A 24397-nucleotide genomic window follows, 5' to 3' on the forward strand; every position below is an offset into this window, starting at 1 on the left:
TTGTGTGTATATGGGTGTCCATGCTCCCTACGCTATGAGGGCATCTAAATGTCCTCACAATTAAAATAGCAAAATAAACACTCTAAACAAAGTTTAAATAAAAATTTAAACAGATATAGGTCACCACTGGCTTGCTTGGTTTTGCGACTTGTGGAGCTGCGCATCAAAGGATTTGCTCTACAGTGTTTGGACTTTCAGCAGTGAAAATTAACCACACTGAACTAAACTAACTGAAATTCAACTCTGAAAACAATCTACATTGTAAAAGCGCTAAAGAAATAGAGCTGAATTGAATTGAATTGAACTGAATATGCAGATGTTCAATAATACAATAGAGCCTGATGACCATCCAAATTGATATCGTGGGTACTTAAAAAAATACTTGAAAAATAATCTATTATTTAAACTTTTAGAGAGCATTTTAAGATTACCATTGTGCAGTAAGTGCTCATCACAGCAGCAAATGTTTGGAGATTTAAATGGTTAGTAGTTCATATATAACCATTTCTGCATGCTAATCTGGCCTAGGGCATAGTAAAAATATTGATTGAAAATTAACTAATTAACGCAAAGTAATTAATTAATTGATTAAACAAACTATTTATAGGGTTATTGTATGTTAATACTGTGAATGAAGGCTTCAATAGGCTTAAAAATTAATTTGTTAAACTAAACTCAAAGTGAAAACAAAAGCTTTTATCTTAGGTGATCCTAATTTCTTAATGTCTAATAATATATTAGAAATTGTAGTTGTAAACTAATTACCAGAGTTACTAACTAATATAATTCAGTTTTATAAACATAGAAACTGAAATAAATGTAATTATATCTCACTGTTGATTTTAATCCATTCAAATCAAACATTAACTCATGTTACTGCTAATTTTACTCGTAATATTCCTAATATTACCAACATTTACTCATGCTGTGACATTATTCTAAAGTTTCACCTTTTGTACTTTATCATCCTTTTGCAATTTAATTTGAGTATTTAATACTGTGCTCCATTGTTTTTTGGGGTTGTAAAAGCATCAGCAGTTAATCACAACAAAACAATTTTTTAGCGGCATAAGCAAAAGTGCAGAAATTTTTCTGAGTTTTAGGTTTTGGGATAGGTTTAGGTTCAGAATGGTGGTTAACTCAATAACTCCAACGGAATGTCCTCATTAAAAGCTCTCTCCCTCTCCCTCTCCCTCTCGTGTGTTTTGAAAATTTAACATCTTAACTACTGATAACTCCTTTTTTTTCAACACATCCCATAATTTCTAAAATAACAGCCTCTACCAAATGGTAGATATCTCGATTTAAGGTAAAAGTAGCAGAATTAGTACATATACTATGGAAAATCTGAAAATATGAAGTGCAAGACCAATTTATTTAAAAACATAATAAAAATAAGACATTTTTGAATACTAAATCATCTTTTTTTATACCATAAAATATTTTAGCTTTTAATTTAGCACAGTAATTTACATGTTTTGTTGTTGTTGTTTTATTTACAATGACACTAAAATCAAGGGCGAAGCAGTGGCACATTAGGTAGTGCTGTTGCCTAAAAGCAAAAAGGTCGCTGGTTCGAGCCTCGGCTCAGTTGGCGTTTCTGTGTGGAGTTTGCATGTTCTTCCTGGGTTTCCTCCGGGTGCTTCGGTTCCCCCCACAGTCCAAAGACAAGCAGTACAGGTGAATTGGGTAAGCTAAATTGTCCATAGTGTGTGTGAATGTGAGTGTGGATGTTACCCAGAGATGGGTTGCGGCTGGAAGGGGATCCGCTGCGTAAAAAACTTGCTGGATAAGTTGGCGGTTCATTCCACTGTGGCGACCCCAGATTATTAAAGGGACTAAGTTGACAAGAAAATGAAGATGAACTAAAATCAAGTGTAGGAGTGCAACAGGATTGTTTGTTAGATTTTTTTGTAAACCAACAATGCTGTTTAGTGTAAATTATTATTTAAAACATTAATTCAAACAATATAAAACACCGATACACATTTCAGCATTATCTTTTAGTGCAAAAGCGCGAGTGCTTCCTAAAGATGAAACTTAATCAGGTTTAGTTAGATACTCCTAATATAGTCAGTCAAAATATAGTCAACCATTTGGTCGAGCAGGCAGTTAAATTAATATATAAATACAACTTTTGAGGATACTTTATCAATATATTTTTTCAAATTAATCAAATATTCTTATTAACTCATAATGTAAAATCCAGAAAACTGATAATGGCTCTGATCAGCTGTCTTTATGAATACAAAACGTATTTTCCCCTTTTTATTTTTATTATAAACAATGATCTGCAAAATATTGTAAAATCTGTGAATGTGTTCATTGATGTTTTCAGTGGTAATAACCACATTTTTCTCCAGCTATTATTTATTTCATTCAATGAAGGGTTTCAATCAGACTTAACAAGGCAAAAGTCACTATACAAATACACTTTGGAAAAGAGTACGAATTGCTGTTTTAGTACTCCAGAGGTTTAACTTTTTCCAATAAGAGACGCCAGTTAATTTCCCAGTGCTGTGTTGCGGCTGGAAAGGCATCTGCTACATAAAACATGTGCTGGATAAGTTGCCGGTTCGTTCCGCTGTGTCGAATCCTGACTAATAAAGGGAGTAAGCCGAAACGAAAATGAATAAAACGCCAGTTTAACGTGTCATTTTAGGAATGTCGTTAAACCAGTTACCTGAAGGACTGAACCATTAAAAACTGAAAATTATTTGAGTAACTAGTCTAAAACGTGTAAGAAATTCGTCCAAAAAACTTCATTATAACGGACTATCTAGATTCATGTCGGTTTAAAAAAGAGAGAGCTTTCCTTCTAAACAAAACTACAACTTCCATATCATCTTCATCATCGTGAAAAGCGTACGTTTCCGCGTGCGTCTGGACGCACCGCGCCGGAAGGCGTGTGTCTGTGCACTGCGTCTCCGCCGTCAATGCAAACGAAGTAAGAGGCACCGTGAGTCAAAGCTAAAATCCGCATTCAAGACAAGATGGCAGGGTTGCCCCGCAGGATCATTAAGGTAACCGTGAAGTGAGACACACTGCACCTTTTCAGTCTTTCGTTTTTAACCATAATACTACTAAATCCTCTTCTATATATGAAAAGATCCGCCAAAGAGAAGCGACAGCTGGCTTAGCGTTTGGCACTCTGTTTGTTAGCCACTTCCGTTTCGGTACATTCACCGTATCCCGAATATGGGTGGGTTAAAAATACATCCACCGCTGTGAAAGATGGCGGTGGGCCTCTGTCTTATTCATTATTCATTAATAATTTGCACAACTAATCAAAATGATGGAGAAGTGAGAGTCGTTCCTGCAATGGAAGTGTACATGAAGCGGTGCGCTCGCGGTCATTCATTGCTGGAGCTCGAGCTGTTTGGGAGCTCTCGAGCTAACCCCTCCAGACGGCTAGCTAGGCTTACAAACTTGGACAAATTATCTAGTTTAAACAACCGCACAATTAGGTTTCACACATATGGGGTAATTTATCTATTTTCCCGAGTGCACGATGATTATTAGACCATTTACGACGCGATTATGAGCAAAATAATTCGGCTAGCTCGCTTCCTGTAGGCTAGGGAAGCAGTTGCGGCGCTAAATAAGCTAATGACTGCAGGCCCAAGACTGAAGAAATGTCAAATAAAATAGAGGATTATGTTATCAAGACGTTTATTAAATAAACGCTCGTCCTTAATGAGAGATGTTGTTTATTCCCAATGAGAGATTAATAATCTGCAACGCCGAAATAAAGAGACAATTTACACATTAGATTTACCATGGATTTGTAAAGCTCTAAGTTAATGACGATGTTTTTGTGTCTTATTTTAATCAATTGTTTAACTATCATTTTTAATACAAACACCATGGTTAAACTATTGTAGGTTAACAAAATGTTGTTTGTATTTGCATTCAAATTTAGAGAGAATGAAAGTAACAATCTTCATACACTTTCACAATGCTGTGACAAATGCTGTGCACATGACTGGAGCTGTCAGCATTTAGCATTTATAGTCTCCCTTTCTGATCAACAGAAAAATATCAAATATTTTGTAACAACGCAAGGAAGCACACATAATGGTAGAGTTTTCATCACAACAACATGTATTCACACTTTGCAATTAAAGCAAAACTGCATTTGTATATTGTAGTACAGTTCTTTTGAATATATAGACAGAAAGTCGTCTAAACTTCGCTTAGTCTACTTACAAATTTGACTGAAATATGAATGCAACATTGACAAAAATGACAACTCATTTTTCTTTATTTTTTAACCTCTCAGTGTAAAGATTAATGACTGTTGAAATGACAATCATCTTGCTGATAAAATCAAAACTATATCAATATATGTTTCTGCATAATTCAGGTTTAAATTGCATGTTTGCTTCACCCACTTCTACATAAGCAATTTTCAGGCAAGAGGGAGGATACCGTTTGATTAATTTCAGAAATATACATTTTGTCAGACTGCCGTTTCAGTGGGTTTTCATGTGAATAGGTTGGTTGTGAAATGAATCGATGTGAGTAGGAGGGCTGGGAACGCATCTTTGATGGCCTTTTTCTCATGCATGAGACCATGACATGAGCCCCTCTCTTGTCTGTGTTTGCTCTGCATGGTTTTGTCTGTGGGTTTTTAGAAACGTGAGGAATTTCATACTGAGGTCAATGTATTTGTATAAGTTAACTGGAAAAAAAATGGCAAAGGCTTCTGTGTCTAATGTAAACATTATTGGTGGGACATTTCAGTCAAAAACAAAAACCTCTAATTTTATTGTTCCGAACTTGTATGAGCTTTTTATTTCTGTGAATCCTAAAAGATATTTTGAAGAATGTTAGTAACCACATTTTTTGTACTCATTTCTCATCATCGTCTGTTCATTGATATAAAAGTCATACAAGTTTGGACCCAGATGAAAGTGTGTAGATGATATACAATTTTTGGAGGGAAACGTATGTCTCTCTTTTTTTTTTTTTGTATATTCAAATAATAATGTAATAGTTGTGATAATATACAAGTGTGATTCAGGACCACATAGCGTTAACACTGGGATCTTATTACCTTCTCAGGCATTATTTAGCAAAAATTATTGTACATTATACTAACAGTAAAGTATTATATATCGCTGTTCAGAGTTTGGGGTTCTATATTTAAAAAATAAGGTTTATTCAGCAGTAATGCCTAATAAGTTAGTAAAAAATTTTAGCAAAAATGATGTCATGGCGATATATTTTTTTAAATAATCAATGACTGTATATTTTTGAAAATAATAAATGATTCTTGAGCATCAAATCAGCATTATTATGCAAATTTTTGAAAGATCATGGGACACTGACCTAAGGCTGGGCGATTAATCAAAGTAATCGAAATAAACATCCAGAATGTATAATCGATTACATTTTTCCAGGTATTTTTTTTTTTGGTGGAGTCCCATGACCCCACTCTGTTAAGGATTTTTTTATACTTATTTTGTTATGATTTGCCTATTATATTATTCTGAAAGTGTAATGTGTACAGGCCAGCGCAGCTTTCGCATGCCCGCACACTTCTCAAAAAAACGTTACTATGCGTCACAATGATGAAATAACACAAGCTTTGTGATTGGTCGTTTGGTAGTGGTGACAAGGGTGGGTGCTGCAAAGAGCCACGTTTTAGGCAATGTGTGTTTCAATTTCAGTTTTTCAGCGTTGATGACGTTCAATTAATAATCATAGATGGTGTAGGTTTCTTTCAATTATATGTTATCTTTCATATTATTATGTAATATGTGAGCATATTTACTGTACAAAACCTATTAGTGAACTATGAACTCAAAAAACATAAAATAATAAAAAAAAAATCATTTGTTTAATTGTAATCAAGTTAAAATGTTCAATTAATGGAGATTTTGATTTTAGGCCAAATTGCCCAGCCCTACTCTGACTAAAGTAACTGTTATTAATACAACGAAATAAAAATATTTTACAGTAGAAGTGTTCATCATTATTATATTGATTTATTTATTTTTGCCAATGCCAACCACTCTTAGGATTATAAAATTATCCAGTGTTAGAATGTTTTACCATCTTATCATCATTTTATGGCAAAACAATCCCCATCCATTGAACGAGGTTACAGAACAGGCATGGTAGCTTTTGGAGATGGGTCTGTGACACTGAGATTGTGATATCCTGTTTTATGCTCGAGCTCTTGCTCAAATACCAAGCAGACAATTTTTTTAGATGTCGTTTTCAGCAATGTGCAGCAGTTCTCCAGACTCAAGCATTCCTCAGGTGATATCAGATTCTCATTAGTCAGATGGGTGTGTGTTTCCAAAGGGCTTTAAGGTTCAGCCTTGTCTGAGTTGGACGCAGTGTCTGTCTGTCTGGATTGGACTGTAACGGCAGTCAGTTTAACCCTCAGAGTCTTGGTTTAAGATGAAACACTGATTATTTATGAGTAATGTGCACCGTTAAGGTCTAATGTCATACTGAATGTTATTAAGTGATGCAAGATACAGGGCAGCATAAAATCTAAGAATGTAATAAAAACAATTAAACTGTGCCTATTATTGAAGTCATAAGACTTTTTTTTCTGATGTCATGCAAAGAAATTTACTCAACATTTATAGTGAATAACCAGCAATGTTTGTGGTGATGTAAGGCCATTCTCTGTTCCACTGAAGGTTAACTTTAGTACTGTTTTATCTGTAAATATTGTAGCTATTACATTGGTAGCTAAATTTTGGCAAAACATATGAATGGGAAAAGTGTTCAGCGTGTTGGTTTCACTCTCCCTGCTGCTAAAAGTCACTGTGTGTTGCATAAAGCATTTTTGGGAAAGCTATGCATTATAAAACCCGTTTGTTTTAATGGTTTGAGCTCACAAGGGAATTTGTTGCTGCTTTAAGCAAAACGAAAGAGGAGCGGAGTGCAGTAAACTAGCTTGTGTACCTGCAGTGACCAAGTTCAAAATAGCTCAATATTCCGCTTTTAACCCAAATACTTATGCATAAACCACACATGCTCATCAGAAAAGTACACTCAAATATTACACCGACTGGACATTTTCATTTAGTATAATTGTTCTTGCAGCTAGTAATAGTGTTACTGTGTTGTCATATAACAACACTGTAAAATGAAGCCTCTTGACTTGTTTACTAAATAATTTTTTAAGTACAAAAAGTGGTTATTTTATTGACTTGTGTTTTTTTTTTAAATCAGTGTAATTCAAGATATTGAGGTACTTAAAAATGTCTAACATATTCATTATTATTATTGGTTTTAAATATATTTACAAGTTGCTATTTTATTCCTGATGGCAAGATTAATTTACAAATCTCTATTTATTACAAGTCTCTATTGATCCTTTAGAAATTATTTTAATATACTAATGCTATGTTTATATTCATTCTTTTTGTCATACAAATATCTCTTTACAAAATCCTGAACAATGTACATCATGAACGTTTTTTTTTATTATTGTACTCATGCAAGCCATTAGACTGAATATGCAGACTTTATGAACATGATGCCACTGTTTTCACAAATTATGGTTTTCATCATAGAGACAATACCAGGATAGTCATCAAAGAACATTTATTAAAGACGTCATCAGTAACATGTTTCCAAAACATTGCATTTCCAGGCACCTTAAGCCTTGTCTTGTAAATGACACAGAATTATGAGCAGTCAGTTAATTTGAATAGTTAGTTCTTGGTGCATGACAATTGCGTATGTTTTCAGAGTGAGGTGATACAATTTATCATAAACACAGAACTTCTGTCAGTCTGAGCATTACATGCTGGCTCCTTTGCTGCTTTGTTTACTTCTATGTACTTTACCAGCTAGCTGCTGGTGCTTTGGCTAAGTGCTAACTAGCATGCTGTGTGTATAGATGCTTCATGTTATAGCATAACTGCCTCTGTTTTTACAATTTATCATAAACCCAAAACTGTTTTTGCTCTGGGCGTTACATGGTGACTCTTTTTGCTGGTTTGTTTACTTGTACTCCACCAGCTAGCTGCTGGTGCTTTGGCTAATTGCTATCATGCTATGTGTGTAGAGATGCTTCATGTTCCAGCATAATTGCTTCTGTTTTCCATGTGTGAATAGGAAACACAGCGTTTGTTGGCAGAGCCGGTGCCGGGTATAAAGGCAGAGCCAGATGAGGGCAACGCTCGCTACTTCCATGTGGTCATCGCCGGACCTCAAGACTCTCCCTTTGAGGGAGGAACTTTTAAACTTGAACTCTTTCTTCCTGAAGAATATCCCATGGCAGCTCCGAAAGTACGCTTCATGACCAAAATATATCACCCCAATGTAGACAAGCTGGGAAGAATATGTCTAGATATTTTGAAAGGTAAGAGACAAACTAAAACATGTTCTTTGTGGTTTTTTTCTCCATTATGGTCTTTGATTCAGTTATTATTGAGGCTTCATTATTGAGATCATGAGGCATTGACTAGATGTGATTTTTGTCATGAGGTTTTCAGTGTGATGCTGAACATCTTATAGATGATGTTTGACATCTTTATTCATTGCTTATTCAGAAATGACAAAAGAAGGGTCTAATGATTTTATTGTAAGGGTGTCACAATCCACCAAATCCTCGATTCGATTACATTTTCGATTCTGAAGGCACGATTCGATTCGATTTTTGATTATGAATAATTAATTAATTAATGACCAATTAATTATTTGTAGCCTACTGTTTAAACTACCTGACCTGGATGGTCTTTGTTTTACCCATAAGCAAATCATACAGTAAATGAATAAAGGCAAGATACACACATAATTACCACCTGTCAATCACTTTTTTTCTGCGGGACTCATGAATAGGCAGTGATCTGTGTCGTTATAATGGCGTCGGTAAAAAAGACGCACAACCAACAGGAACCAGCCAACAGTATCTGAGGTGTTCGCTAAAATGACTAAGTACAAGTGAGTGAAAGATTAAAGCAGTCCTCTGACTGCCTGGACCTGCTGTCTCGAGCGCATGGCTGTGTGTGCGTCTGTGTCTGTGTGATCAAGTGATGTGCATTTTCAGAGGTAGAGAGGAAGGAGGGCTGCTCGGAAATGCTACACACCACTGTGGATGTCAAATCGTTGTCGTTCTAAAATGCCATTTAAAAACAAAGACAGTGTAAACAGGGCCTGAGTGTGTACTTTTCGCGGGCGGGCGGGCGGAGTAATGCGATGCCGGTGTGGTCTATCGGACGAACCGTACGTAATACGTACATAGCAGAGCTTGCAAAACTGTGTTTTTTTTTTGTCGACAACACGAACGTTGTCAACATAACTCACTGGAAATCCAAAATGCTTACACACCGGCGACTTCATTGAAAGAGGAGAGGGTTTAAGTTCTGTCGACGGGTCTCCTGCTTCTGCATTTAAACAAGCACTTCAACAAGCTTGTTTTTTTTCCCGCTTGGCAAACCAAGCTGACGTGACATGGGGGCGTGGCAGCATCGATGATTCTATTTTTTGATTCGATAATCGAAATTGAGCATAAATTTAGATCGATTGCGATTAAAAATCGAAATCGTGACACACCTATTTTATTGTAAGCAAAAAATGACTATGGCACTCTTTCCCTGTTGTATACAGAAGATAAATCAAAATGTGTGGGTAATCTGTGTAACAATAAATTATATATAAAAAGAAATATTATTCATATTAAGAACAATTAATTCATGACAAATTTAAAGGCTATTTATAAATGTCTAAACCACAGGTGTCAAATCCAGTTCTCGGAGTGCTGCAGCTCTGCACTCAAAAGTTTAGTTCCAACCCTGCTTCAACACACTTAAGCCATGGTCACACTGCACTTTTCACCCCATAGACTTCCATACATATGCGTGCGACTGCGGCAGACCAGAAATGCAATTTGAAAGTTGCATTTGAAAGTTCACGCTTGAACTCTGACCGGGGAAATCGCATCATTTGATTGCATGAGACCAATAAAAGATTAAAATGTGACCTCTCTGTACACTCTCTGTCGGTTTTATTTTCACTGCGGTGTGTTGTTTATGCTTCACGCGCGGCTCTCAAACAATCACTGTACCACAAATTGAATGTTATTTACAACTTTATTACCTGTTATTCACAGCCTATGCAGGTTCTGTTCACTAAAGTAGACGCACGCGCGTCCACCCTCTCTGTGGTAACCACTCACGGTCAGCAGCTCGGGTCACGTGTGATTTCCTGGCCGCGAATACATTATTACATGAAGACAGAAATGACATTTTTTAGGTAAATTGTACCTCATAAATACATTATGTGACTCAACATCCTTTAGAGGTGTCCATGTCACTGAGCAATGTATATGAAACAATGAAAAGACTCGTGCAGCCACATTTTCTTCTCTCCTGAACTTGAAAATATGATTGGCAGAATCGTAGAAATGCTGGATTAAGATTGTCTAGGAGGTTGAATCGAGATTGCGATCTTTTTTCGATTAATTGTGCAGCTCTAATGGTCATAAATGCGCTATATAAATACACACATTACATTACACGTTTTATGTATTTTAATAAACCCAAATAAGGTTTGTTAAATTTTTACATTACCATATTTTGCTGTACATGGTTAAGGAACATTCTTTCACACATTTTCACAATATTTACCTTCAGAAGTACCTTCATTCATTATATCTTCATATTTTGAGGCCTTTGGAATGGAGAGTCTGGTCATTAAACCACCTAAGAGCATATTAAATCTTTTGGAAAATATTTAATAATTCCTTGTATTATTTTCTCCAACTCTTGGGAAAAAGAAATGAAAAGTTCAGTTAAATGAAAAATAAATGGATCTTGTCCTTAGAGTGATAAATGATTAAAAAAAAGAATTGTAATAATTTCTGCAAAAGACTCATTTATTTCTTGACCTCAGAGAAATGCTAGTCTTACCTATTACAAAGCTATATAAAGTCATAAAAGCTATTTAAAAAATATATACTATTAAATATTATTGCTCCCTTAGCTGACATACATACACTATAAAAATATTTTCCATTTAATCTCTGGTAGGAGATCTCGCATTGCACTTTTGACCCCTCAGAGAATGATCTCGCTGGTCTGGTCGACAGTATAGGGCATGTATGGAAACCAGCAGCTCCTAATGCTCTTTCTGTTGTTTATCTCTGTCTCTCTCCCTGACATGATGATGTCACACAGATAAGTGGTCTCCAGCTCTGCAGATCCGCACAGTGCTGCTATCAATCCAGGCATTACTAAGCGCTCCCAACCCAGACGATCCTCTAGCAAACGATGTCGCAGAGCAGTGGAAGACTAATGAAGCTCAAGCCATAGAGACAGGTGAGTGGTGCTCAGATGCATTTAAAGGGCTAGTGCCTGTCTTTTAAAATTAAATTATATATATATATATATATATATATATATATATATATATATATATATATATATATATATATAAATGAATATGATTTGAGTAGGGCTGTGCAATATGATTTTCATATACTATATAGTTTATTTCATAGTGTCATAAAATAAAATAATTGTTTAATGGCTCGTTTCCACTGACTGGTACAGTACGGTACGGTTCGGGTCAGTACGGGTCACCTTTATCAGGCTTGCGTTTCCACTACCAAGGGTACCCTTTTGGTGGGCGTGGTGTATGACAGTTTTAGTCGATGTTATTTTCGCTCGAGAAAATGTCTACAATAAAGCTGCACAGGTCGCTCACATATCATATGAAAAGCACTTCTATGAACAGGAGTTGTTTATAACTGCAGATCAATGACGGTGCAAAATAGCCTACTTTAACGTCTGTTATTATACAAAATAAATAAATAAATGAACATATATGAACACATACAGACACTTACAGTCTCCGATATGTTACCAACTACAGAAGAACTACACAAAGCAGACATTTCGTCGTTAATTAGGTTCAAAACAACACAAAGTATAGCCTACAGTCAGAGTAAACCTCTCATCTGTGTCTGTAATCTTCAGCAGCACATGAAGCCTCTGTTAGAGAGTCATTCCATCATTCCCAGTTCATATTAGTCCAAAAGGTGATAATAAAGATTAAAACAAGGCAGTTTGTTCACGTTTGCTAAAGAAATAACGTGCTCCTTGGCTTCGCCTTTTTTTCCCGCTCCCCACTCTCGCGTTTGTTCTTTTCTTTCTGAATGTGTCACTCTCGTTTGTCAGCTTCTCACAGGATCGGGTTTCCAGAGCTTGTCAATAATCAAGTTCATGTTATTATCATCAGCTCAAGAAGTTTGTTATTTTAGATAGAGACGCGCGGCGAAAGCAAGGAAGAAAGCGAAACCACTCGGGCTTCAGACTGGCTCGTTAAAAACTACGTGGCACAGGGTGAATCCGCTCTTCTCCATGGCTTTGTGGCTGTTTATCATGACGACGACAGAGTTTGTTTGCAGGATCGACCATGGCTGCATATGTATATATAATTCCGCTGTAATCTCTCGCTGTGTATTTCAAACATGGCGGGTACTTTGTTTACATTCTGGCTTGTTGCGTCTACGAATGCCGTATCTCTGTAAACCAATAGCGTTCAGCTGCGCGTGCAGCTCCACCTTTTGGGACCCTTTCTGCAGTTTGGGACCCTTTCGAAAGGGTCCCGGAAAAGTGGTATGGTACGGTTTGGTTCGGTACGCTTTTATGGCCGTTTCCACTGTCAAAAGACCGAACTGTACCGTACCGTACCACTCAGTGGAAGCTAAGCTAAGTTTCACAAACTAATTTCAAAAGGAGCACGTGATATGATTAATCACTACTCCTTTATTTTCAATTTCCAAAGAACGCCCGCGCCAAAAAAAAAGTTAAAATATAGTTTTATTTTTTTTTTATAATAATTTTAATGCTTCAGTTTCCCCCAAAGTCCAAAGACATGCGCTATAGGTGAATTGGATTAACTAAATTGGCTGTGGTGTATGAGTGCATGAATGAATAAGAGAGTATGTGGGTGTTTCCCAGTACTGGGGTGTAGCTGGAAGGGTTGTCGGTTCATTCTTCTGTGTTGAGCCCTGATAATTAAGGCACAGGGGCCAGGGGTGTCAAGCCTAGTTCCTTGAGCGCCATAGCCCTGTACAGCCCTGTACTTTTTTTTTTAGAGAGAAGAGGGAAAAAACCCAAAAACAAAAAACAAAAAAAAAAAAAAAAACAGAACAAAGTGGTTGTCGTAAGGGTTACAGAATTAAGTCATGATACTTTTGACATACATTATCACAAATTGTTCACAATGACATATTCAGACCATTTTTCCAGTCCAACCCTGCTTCAACACACTTACCTGTAGGTTTCAAACAAGCCATGGGGCTCAATTGGTTTGATCAGGTGAGTTTAATTAGGGCTGGAACTAAACTGTGCAGAGCTGCGGCCCTCCAGGAACTGAGTTTGACACCAATGGAGTTAGTCAAAGGAGAATTAATGAATGAATTTTTAATTATTTTAAAATTAATCCATTTTGAATCAGTTGTTTGAAGTTGAGGTCAATTATGCATTTGTGCAATTATGCATTTGTGCATACCCGTGTATGTACTTTAAAATGTCAAAAACAAATAGCCCTTTAAATATGGTCAATATATATAAATTATTAATTGATTGAATTTACAGAAAGGGTACTACAGTTATCATTACTGTATATGCTATATACTATATCATTACAAGGATATTATATTGCCATGAGCTCTAAATCCGGCAATGTTTTGTAGTTGATATCACACATTGTTTGCATGTATAATAAAAGTAAATAGTTCAATTGTTGTGAATGGACGAGACATCGAAAATGTTGTTCCTTTTGCATAATGACAATAGTAATATGATATGAGGATGAGTAAATTATTTGATTTTGGTATGGTTTATACATTACTATAATGCCCTCTGTGCTTGGATTGTTACGTTTGTTAAAAATGCAGTAAAGGATGGATTTTAGGGATGCACCAGTAGGATTTGTTTGGACACTATTGGTTCTTGTAATTGTAACAGTAATTCAACTATTTTGTTCAGATTTTTAATAATTAGCAGATATAGTGGTGGACCTCTAATAGACTATCAGAAATAAACATATAAAACCGGTTACTGTGATGGTACCTTTTTAAAAGGTACACTTTATTACCTTAAACTTGCACATTGGTACTTTTAAAAGTACAATTTTGTACATTGATGTTGCAATTTTGTATTTTTAGTGTTTTTTAGCCCGTTTCCAGTGAGTGGTAGAGTATGGTATGGGTCACATTTATCTGGCTTGCGTTACCAATGGTGGACATGGTGTACGATAGAATGTTTCAGTTGACGTCATTCTCGCTCGAGAAAATGTCAAAGTAAAGCTGGACTAGTCATTCACATATTATGAGAAGCTCGTCTCACAAAAAACAGATGCTTTATACACAAATACTTGTGTATAAATGTACATTACTAACCTTTATATGTACATGATTACTACTGCAGATAAATGAACCAAATGGCCTACTGTAACGTCTGCAATTATATGAAATAAATGCAACATATATGAACACATACAACCCCTACAGTCTCTGATATGTTACCCATTAAAGAAAAACTACACACAGCATACATTTAGTCCTTATTTGGGTTCAAAAACATGCAACATATAGCCCACAGTAACATGTGTAACTTCGCCAGCACATGTAAGCTCTTGTTAGACAGTAATTCCGTCATTCTGAGTTCATAATAGTCCAAAAGGGTTGATAATAGTTAAACAAGGCAGTTTGTTCATCTTTTAGGTTGCTAAAAAAACATTTGATCTCTTTTTTTAGGCTTCTTTTTTTTGTTCACGCTTCACTCTCACGTTTGTCAGTCTCTGAAAGGATCAGTCATCAGAAATGCTTCGATAATCACATGCACATTATTAATATGAGCTCAAGAAGTTTGTTATTTCAAATATAGACACGCAGACGAGCTCTCTCAAGAAAGTGAAATCGCTCGCACTTTTAGACGGCCTTGTAAACCAATATGGAACACAATGTAGATTCTGCTCTTCTTGGCTTTGTGGCTGTTCATCAAGATGATGACAAGGTTTGTTTAAGCTCGAGTCGACCATGGCTCGTTATTATATGTATAAATATATCATTACGATGTAATGTCTCGGCTGTGTATCTGAAAATGGTGGTTCCTTTGTTTTCATTCTCCTTCGTGTATATTCGCTGGTGACACACCTCTGTAAACCAATAGCATTCAGCTGCGCATCTAGCTCCGTCTTTTGTTACCTTTTTGTCGTGCTAGGTACCCTTTCAAAAGGGTACCCAAAAAGTGGAATGGTATGGTTCGCTTTTAGGTACCTTTTGACTGTGGAAACGGCCATAAAAGCAGAACGTACCACTCAGTGGAAATGGGCCATAAGGTACTATGAAGTACACATTTGTACTTTTTTGGTAATAAAATGCACCTTTGTACATATGTGGCCCTGTAAGGTGCAGAAGTGTGTTTTTTCAAAACGTACCACACCACTGACATGTTTTGACCTTGATTTCTGAAAGTGTAGTTATCGCTATATGTTTTTGACTGTTTGTTCTATATTAACTGACATAAAATGGTCCTTATCTTGTGTAGATACCATGGAAGTGCACTGCTACTCCTAATTGCTTTTTACACCGTCATGATGATGTGCACAAAATGTAGATGCCATATATAATATATCTGCATGGATTTAAATGAATGATTAAAATATTAAAATGCATATTAACTCTGCATTTGTTTGTCTTTTTCAGCCCGAACATGGACCAGGCTTTATGCCGGGAACAATATTGAAGTCTAGAAATGGGGGGAATGAAAAGAGAGAGAGAAAAAAGGAAGTCAAGAGTGAACACAACTCCATGTTCTGCCAAGACCTAATCATTTTCATGTAAAGGACACAGTCTTAGGAAACAAACAAGCAAAATATGATAAACTGTAAGGAATATATTAACACAAGTAAAAAAAAGAAAACTTCAGACAATTTGTAATTTAAATGCACATTAGTACAACAAAAAACAAGCGTCTTTGTCCTGATTCACTGCTGTTCAGATGCATGGGCGGATGATCTACTCATACGGCATTCTTTTACCATGGTTGGGGAGGGAGCCGCAGACTTCTGCTATTAAGCGTGCATTAAAACTGACCGTCATTTGTCTGTCCCATAGTTATTTTCTGGGGGGAGGGCTGGGGTAACCTTTTTTTTATATTTCTTTTAACCTTTTTCTTCTCATTGCTCTTTATTATTAAGGAGCTGCAGACTTAGCCCCTGCTTAGAGCACCCTTTCTGTCAGACATCAGACTTACCCTCGTAGAAAACCTAGCAGAGAGCTCACTAAAATGGAAAAGAAATCCAACATTTAAACCACATGCAAACAGTAGTTTCACCTGGGAAATGGTTCAACTGGAAAGTCTTTCCACCATCACGGTAACCGTTAAAAGATGTAAACCCTAACCAAGAACTTGATTTATGTTTGAACTATGGATGGGCAAAGTAGAGCTAGAGAGAGAAGGGAGATGTTGCGTAATATTTCTTTTAGTATAACAATTCTGTCATCGTATCCGGTTTTAGTGTTTTGTTTTTATCTATCTTGCCATGGCTGTACTAATTGCACTCTTGAAACTCCATCATTGCGTGCTTTTTTTCTTTTTCTTTTTCTTTTTTTCTCGTGTCCAGCACAGTCCACTGCATTTAGATTCATTTGTCTGTTTCTTCCCTTAAGCATTTATTTCCTTGCGCCAAGGTAGCTGGGGCGGGGGGGCTGAAGACGAATGATGGATAGTGAGATTTTTAGTAAAGGGATTGAGGGGTGGGAATGTTTGCGGAAACATTGTAAAAGATCAATAAAGGCTTTGTCTCAATTTCCACGATTGGTCTTTGGTTAAAACGTCAAGTCTGTAAATTCCCGCTTTCTATAGAAAGGGGAAGAAAAAATAAAACAAATTCTGCTTTTTAAAAATGTGATGACAAAAGTCCACACACATATTTCTGTTCTTTCTGTAAATAAAAATCTGTTGATTAATAATACACATTCATGGTGGTGGTTTTATTACATTTCCAAGAAAGACTTGAGGTTAACTACTCCTTTGTTTTCCCTAGTCTACCGTTCTCATGTGTTTCATAAGCTGGAAAAAGTTAGTCACAGCGTAATGCTTGTCTATACTCCAAATAACCTGGAATGAACAGGTACAGGTCTAATTTACCTAATGAGCAGCTCATAAAGGTCTGAAGATTTCTATTGTGCCTATAGGTAATGTCAGCACTACTGAATGTTTAATAGTATTAACAAAGTGTAAGTCAGTGTTTCCAATAACTCTTCTTCTTATTACCTGCTTTCCATGAATCAGTCCTCTTCAGTGAACCGATTCTTTCACTCAACTGGTTTTAAAGAACTTCTCAGCAAAGTATACTCTCTTTTGTAGCCTAAATGTTTTAATTACTTTGTATTGGAGTAAAATGCATTCATTTGATCATAGTTTAATCATAATTTGAGCATTACATATGTTATTATATAATTGTATCTTCAATTAACTCTTGGTTTAATTATTTGAAATCGTCAGAAACCACTCTGTCATACATTTTATCAGTTCAGTATTGAAAAGATCCCAGACGATTGGTTCTTGAAAGAATCGTGTACCAGTGGTTAACACTTTGCAGTGTGTCGCGGGGTCTTAAATATTGTTTTTGAAATAAATTTAAGACATTTTAAGATTATAAGGCCTTAAATTCACTGAAATATTGTCTTGTAGGTCTTAAATCCTTTTAAACAGGTTTTAATTTACTTTTATTTATGTAATGCTACCCAATGATCCAACACACATCCAACAACAACAATACTTTTCAATAAAACTTAAATCAAAACTCTATTTATAACTAATATTTTATTTATTGTTTATTTGACATGGACATCACAAATGCATTAACAAACCAAATGCATTTGTTTAAGTGTTTTAGCAGACTTGCTAAACACCTTTCCAAGGCTTGATATAAAATGAAAGTCAAAACAATACACATACACAACATTAAAATTCTTTACCTAAATTGCCTTATAGCAATTTTAAGTTGACAACAAATTACATTTGTACAACTAGGGTATGCTTGATTTAACACATTATTCAAAATTTGTGACCAAAACATTCCTAATTAGAATTTGCTTCTTGATATGGCAAGTAAATATTTTATTTTCTGCTGGGCCATTAAGAAAATCCTTAGCATTTAACCCTATATATATGTATATATATGTATGTATGTGTATGTATGTATGTGTATATATATGTATACAAATATACATATATATACACATACATACATACACACACACACACACACACATATATATATATATATATATATATATATATATATATATATATATATATATATATATATATATATATATATATATATATATATATATATATATATATATATATATAGGGTTAAATGCTAAGGATTTTCTTAATGGCCCAAATTTTATTCTTGATGGTCTTAAAAGTTTTTTTTTTTTTATTTGACATGGTGTAACCTGCAACCCTGCCTTAATTTTTTATGTTGGTATCAAAACTTTCAAAAATTAATCTTGAAAAGAATTTCAAATATGTCCAGTTGAGGCTGGAAACCAGCTTATATTTAGTGTCAGGATCATGGTAAACCATGCTAACAATATTTCAGAGCTTGTATGAAAAATGCTAGCAATCCATTAAAATGTGGAGGTTTTAAAACAAAAATAGGAGTAACTTGCTTGATAGAAATATTGTTAAAGGTGGTAGCAACATGTTAATTCAATATATCCCATTGACTCTAGAAACCAGCTGCTATTTAGTGTTAGGATCATGGTAAACCATGCTAACATGTCACAGCTTGTTAGAAGATGCTAGCAAGCTATTAAAAAGTGGACATGTTTTAGAACAACAATAGGATGTAACTTGCTTGAAAGAAATATTGTTATACGTGGTAACAACATTTCAATTCAAAACATCACTTTAAACTATATGCTTCACTACGTTGTATGTTAGCATAGCATTAATATGAAAGAAATGTTAGCATTTTTAGTGATAATAAAGGAATATTTCAAGCAAAAATTTTAATTTGGGCATTAACTCGCCCTTAACTTGTTTTAAAAATGTAAGTTTTTTTTACAAAACACAAAAGAAGCTTTTTTGAAGAAAGCTGGTAAACGGTTACTGTTGTCTTCCAATGTATTTGTTTTTCCTACTTTGGAAGTTTTTGATTTGAGGTTTTCAGCATTCTTCAAATGGTTTATTTTGTGTTCAATTGAAAAAGCTCAGAAGATTTTGCACCAATTAGGGATAATTAGTTGGTAAATGTTCATTTTAGCGTAAACTATCCCTTTAAAAATTCAAGTAAAGTAATACTAAGTATTAAAGTTTCACCAAACTCTTTGGCTAGTTGTTAAACTAAAATCCACCAGCAGATGGCGCTAGTAAAACACGACTCCGTTCTGTCCCTGCAGTGTGGCTTTTGTCTTTAATGTTACTTTGAATCAATTACTGCCATTTGTATTACATTTACAGCGACGCGACGTTGTTTAATTCCACCCACATCAAGCCTCCGGGAATCAACAATGTCCTCCCTTCCTCTGGCGGCAGCAATGATGATGATTTCTCATTCATATTTCTAACCAGGGAAACGCCTATCTGTTGATGGCATCTTGGGTTTGTAACGCAGATCCTATTGCAGCTGATTTAAGGCGACTGCGCAGAGCCGAAGAGCCGCAGCAGAGCAGAGGAGTGTTCACACATAACCAGCCAGCCACCATGCTCCAGTCCAGATCACCTCAAGCCACGATCTCCGCCGTCAAGACAGGAATATTGCCTTCAACGTGAGTCACTTCTGACAAAACGCAAACTGTATGATCAGCCTGGGAAATCTGGGACGACTTTCAGCTCTTGGCCTGAAAGGCAGCTGCGTTGCGCGTCGGATCCAAAAACTAGGCAACCGAGAACACTTGTATTCTTGTTTTGTTCGGAGAAAAACCCACATGATGAAATTCAAGCCCAATCAGACAAGGACGTATGACGGAGAGGGCTTCAAAAAACGAGCAGCCTGCCTGTGCTTCAAGAACGACCGAGAGGACGAGGTGAGGCTGAGGGGGAAAGTGCAAATGTGGTTGCTGGTTTACTACAACTGTCGCCTACGGAGACAGAGTCTGGAGATTGCAACACAATGTTATTCCTTGGAGCTAGTTTTATGTTGCAAGAAGTTGCTGGTTTAATCAGTTATCCAACATGTTATTGACTACACCCATTAGGTGCTAGCACTTATTTTATAATAGTCTCTCATTCAGGTTTCTGGATAATATATTAAGTGACTTCAAATAATACATGTCAGCGTTTTATTAATGTTTGTTGTCGTTCTGTCACTTTATTATTATTATCATTTATATTCACGTTAGTGTTGAAGTTAAAGGGATAGTTCACCCAAAAATGGAATATTTTTACTAGGCTACTCACCGTTTACTCCCCCTTTAAGTGATTACAAATCTGTTTTTTATTTTGTCGAATGGTAAAGATGATTGAAGAAAATTTAAAATCTGTAATTGTTGACTTCCACAGTAGGAAAAACCAACATGGAAGTCATTGGTTACAGGACATTCAGCTTTCTTCAAAACATTGTCTTTTCTGTTCAACAGAAGTCAAACATGTTTAAAACTACTAAAGTAGTAAATGATGACAGAATTGTATTTTTTTGGGGGGTGAACCATTCCTTTAACTGCCTTTATTATCAATATTAATATTATTATTAGTCAGTTCACGTTAACAATACTTCTGTAGTGTCTATTGTTTTTGCTGGTCACTATCAAAGCAGTAATTTTTAGTAACTGTCCCCCTGCTACTTTGCCTTTGAATTTTTATGGTTCTTAACTTAAAAACTTGGTTAACTCAATATATTAACAATTACCCACTGACTTATCTGTGTAATAATGTATATGTACTGATACTTGGTCCAGTTTTAATAGGAACTATTTCATAAATATTCAGCTTTGTGTACTTTGACGAAGTTGAATCTATTCTAACACTTAATAGTATTTTGTTGCTCTTTTTTTGTTGTCATATTGTACGAACCAGAATGGCTACTTGGTTAATTATTATTATTACTGTTAGTCAGTTCACGATAACAGTACATCTGTAGTGTCTCGGGTTTTGCTGGTCACTATCAATGCAGTGATTATTAGTAACTGTCCCTCTGCTACTTTGCCTTTGATTTTTTTATGGTTCTTATCTTAATAACTTGGTTAACTTAATATACAGGTATTAACAATTACCTACTGACTTTTCTGTGTAATACTGTATACTGCTACTTAGTCCAGTTTTACTAGCAACTATTTCATATTCAGCTTTGTGTACTTTGACGATGAGTCTACTCTAACACTTAATAGTATTTTGTTGCTTTTTTGTTGTCATTGTTTCAAACCAGAACGACTACTTAGTTAATTATAATTAATATATTTTTTTTATTATTATTAATATATATTTTTTAAAAGTCTAGTACATTCGCCTACTACAAAAATTTGAATATGGACAATAGCTTTCTTAATAGTTACAAAAATGTGTGTTTTGTTAGTTTAAAATTACCAAAATGACATAACATTTCCACTGAACCTTTACTGTTGAATATCAGTATATATCTATATCTTTAAAGTGAGTGGTTTACTTAATAAATAGACCGATCCTAATTTTTACTAATATATATATATTTTAATTTAATTCGCTTCACATGCTAGAATTTCTTTTTTGTAGTCATGTTGTGACCAGTCTAAACAACTACTTAGTATAATGGTTTAATAAAACAACCTGATAGTAAGTTAATGTACGATGTAGGTTAGTGTAAATATGAACTAATGACTACCTCAGTTCTAAAATTAATTAACATTGTCAACTAAAGATAAATAAATACTGTATCATAAGTATTGCCTGGTCTTAATGCTAGCTAATGCATTAACCAATAGAAACGTTTTTGTATTGTGTAACCAAAAAAATAAAGAATATCACAAGCATCGCCATCTTTTAACCCTAATCCTTAAAGTAAATGCAAACCAAACTACATCATGCTGAAATCAGTAGGATTATTTTAACTGGAATCTCACTCACCAGCAACTTGCTTATGATTCATGTCTAGAAATATAAGACTGCGCATGGAGCACTGATGGCAGGTGGTATAAATGTAATGAATGAGATCAGTGCACTATAAGTCAGCAGTGAGCTTTACTCCTGAGTAATGACGTCTGGCTACAACAGGTAACAACTGACCTTCTGTATATCATATTACTCACAGCTGTTTCCCGATTTCCTATTTTCATGCTTTTTGCTCTCCAAGGTGTTTGTACACTGTTTTATGGTCTATATTAGAGAGGAAAATGGGACACAATGTTCTTAATCAGCAGGGTTGTTGCCTAATCTCTTGAAGAAAAAAAATACTGCACCAGCTACTGCTAGTATGGAGTTTTGTTTGTTTTTATACAGTTTGATGGGTCTGCCACAGGCCTGATGAGTATTGCTTATGAAGACAGAACAATGTGTTTTTATATAGACATTCTTTTTAATGCACAATAATGGTTTATTATAGCTTCAGAGATGTTTGACATCAAACATGGTTTGTGGGCCAAATATGAAAAGGAGATTTCAGGCATCAAAACAATATAAATTCAGCTTTTAAGTTCAGCTTTAATTCCAGTGTCTTTTTTGTTTGCTTGTTTGAGAAAATAGCAATAATTATCAAACCTGTTTATCAGAGAGAGCCACTGAAATTATGCATTCATTCATTTAACTTCAGCTTAGTTTTTATATTAGAGGTTGCCACGGCGGAATGATCCTCCAACTAGGACTATTTGATTAATCGAAATCCGATGGCAATCACAATTTAGTTAATCGCAAGAGGCTACGATATAAAATGTATGCCTATTATTTAATTTCCCCCACCCAGAGGAAATGCGTGACTGTCGTCTGTGTGACAGTCTTACTAACCAATTGAGTGAGCACACTTTCATTCTGCCCAATCAGAATTGCACAACTGAACTATGCAGAACGCCCACAATAAAAAAAAAAAGAAACAAACAGGAAAGCGTGGACAAGTGGGATGATGGTGTCTGCTGCTTTGAAGCATTAGTACCAAAGAAAAACAGCATGTCAATCATATGGGAATATTTTGGTTTCAAAGACAGATACCGAACAAAAACAGGTAGTTTTTAAGGGCTGTCACAGAATAGTTGCTACGACTTCACTACAAAATTAAATCGCAAATAGATATTTTCACTAAAATTGCTCAGCCGTACCTCTAACTATTCCGGCATATGTTTTACACAGCGAATGCCCTTTCATTTTCAACCCAGTACAGGGAAACACCCATACACGCATTTATTCACACACACACACACACACACACACACACACACACACACACACACACACACACACACACACACACACACACTCATAGACTACAGCCAATTTAGTTTGGACTGTGGGGGTAACCGGAGCACTTGGAGGAAAGCCACGCGAACATGGAGAGAACATGCAAACTCCACACAGAAATGTCAACTGGCCCAGCCGGGACTTGAACCAGTGATCTTTTTGCTGTGAGATGCCAACCACTGAGCCATCTTGCCACTTTTCACTGAAATTATCAGCTTTTGTCAGGCATATTTGCATCAGGAATTGTATGATATACTGTTGAAGTCAGAAGTATTAGCTCCCCTTTGAAGTTTTTTTTTTTCTTTTTAAAAATATTTCCCAAATGATGTTTAACATAGCAAGGACATTTTTACAGTATGTCTGATAATATTTTTTCTTCTGGAGAAAGGCTTATTTGTTTGATTTCGGCTAGAATAATCAATCTTTCACCAGGAGATTTATGTGGCTGAACAACAGGTCTGTGCATAAAACCCATTCACAACCCAATCTACATCAGCTCTGCCTCTGCATGAAGCTAAGTGAAGTTTCATAAACTAATTTTGAGAGGAGCACGTGATATAATTGAGCACGACTGACCGCTCCTCTGTAATCAGTAATAATCCAATCAGAGTGATCCTAGTTTACTGTAAATGGATCATTTTCTCCCTACTACTCTTTTCGTTTTGGAATAATCCACCCCTTCCACCCTATCTCCTCCTTTTCCTCCATTTTCTAAAGGGGGAGATCTCGAGACCTACCTGATCTCGGATATCCTGATATGCTTATTGACCCTGCGGGAGCCCTGGGCTCAAATATCTCCGAGCTCAGGGTTCTCTCCCGGGACAGCATGCCAAACCTGCTAAGCATATTTAAGTGGGAACTCTTGAAAATAGTTTTAAAACCTTTAACTCTGGTTAGTTGTTCTGGAAAAAATATAAAAAGTTGTTTCTATATAATGTTAACATAATCTTTCTATGTGAATTTATGTTTTGAGTTTTAATGTCACATCCATTACACTGGAATTGCTCTTTTATTCTTAAAAAGCTGTC

At 35.6% G+C, this 24397-nt stretch overlaps 2 protein-coding genes across 7 annotated transcripts in view; both read left to right on the forward strand.

Annotated features, from left to right (window-relative positions):
* The first annotated feature begins 2887 nt into the window (after positions 1–2887).
* ube2na (ubiquitin-conjugating enzyme E2Na) lies at positions 2888–16965 on the forward strand. The gene is given in 4 exon segments (NM_213486.1): positions 2888–3023; positions 8092–8338; positions 11154–11294; positions 15695–16965. Coding segments are annotated over 4 exon segments (465 nt in total). The 5' UTR covers positions 2888–2993; the 3' UTR covers positions 15742–16965.
* A 2523-nt stretch (positions 16966–19488) lies between these two features.
* Positions 19489–24397, forward strand: part of nudt4a (nudix (nucleoside diphosphate linked moiety X)-type motif 4a) — a 43599-nt gene continuing 38690 nt past the window's right edge. For 4 of the 6 annotated variants that reach the window (XR_015514207.1, XR_015514208.1, XM_087291674.1 and 1 more), the window contains exon 1: positions 19673–20038. Coding sequence is in view for 4 of the 6 variants with exons in the window: in XM_087291674.1 (XP_087147800.1) it covers positions 19811–20038 (228 nt within the window). In the remaining 2 variants the exon portion in view is untranslated. 6 annotated transcript variants of the gene reach the window in all.

The sequence above is a fragment of the Danio rerio genome, chromosome 18 (assembly GCF_052040795.2).
Source record: "Danio rerio strain M-AB ecotype USA chromosome 18, GRCz13ab, whole genome shotgun sequence".
NCBI classification, from domain to species: Eukaryota; Metazoa; Chordata; class Actinopteri; order Cypriniformes; family Danionidae; genus Danio; species Danio rerio.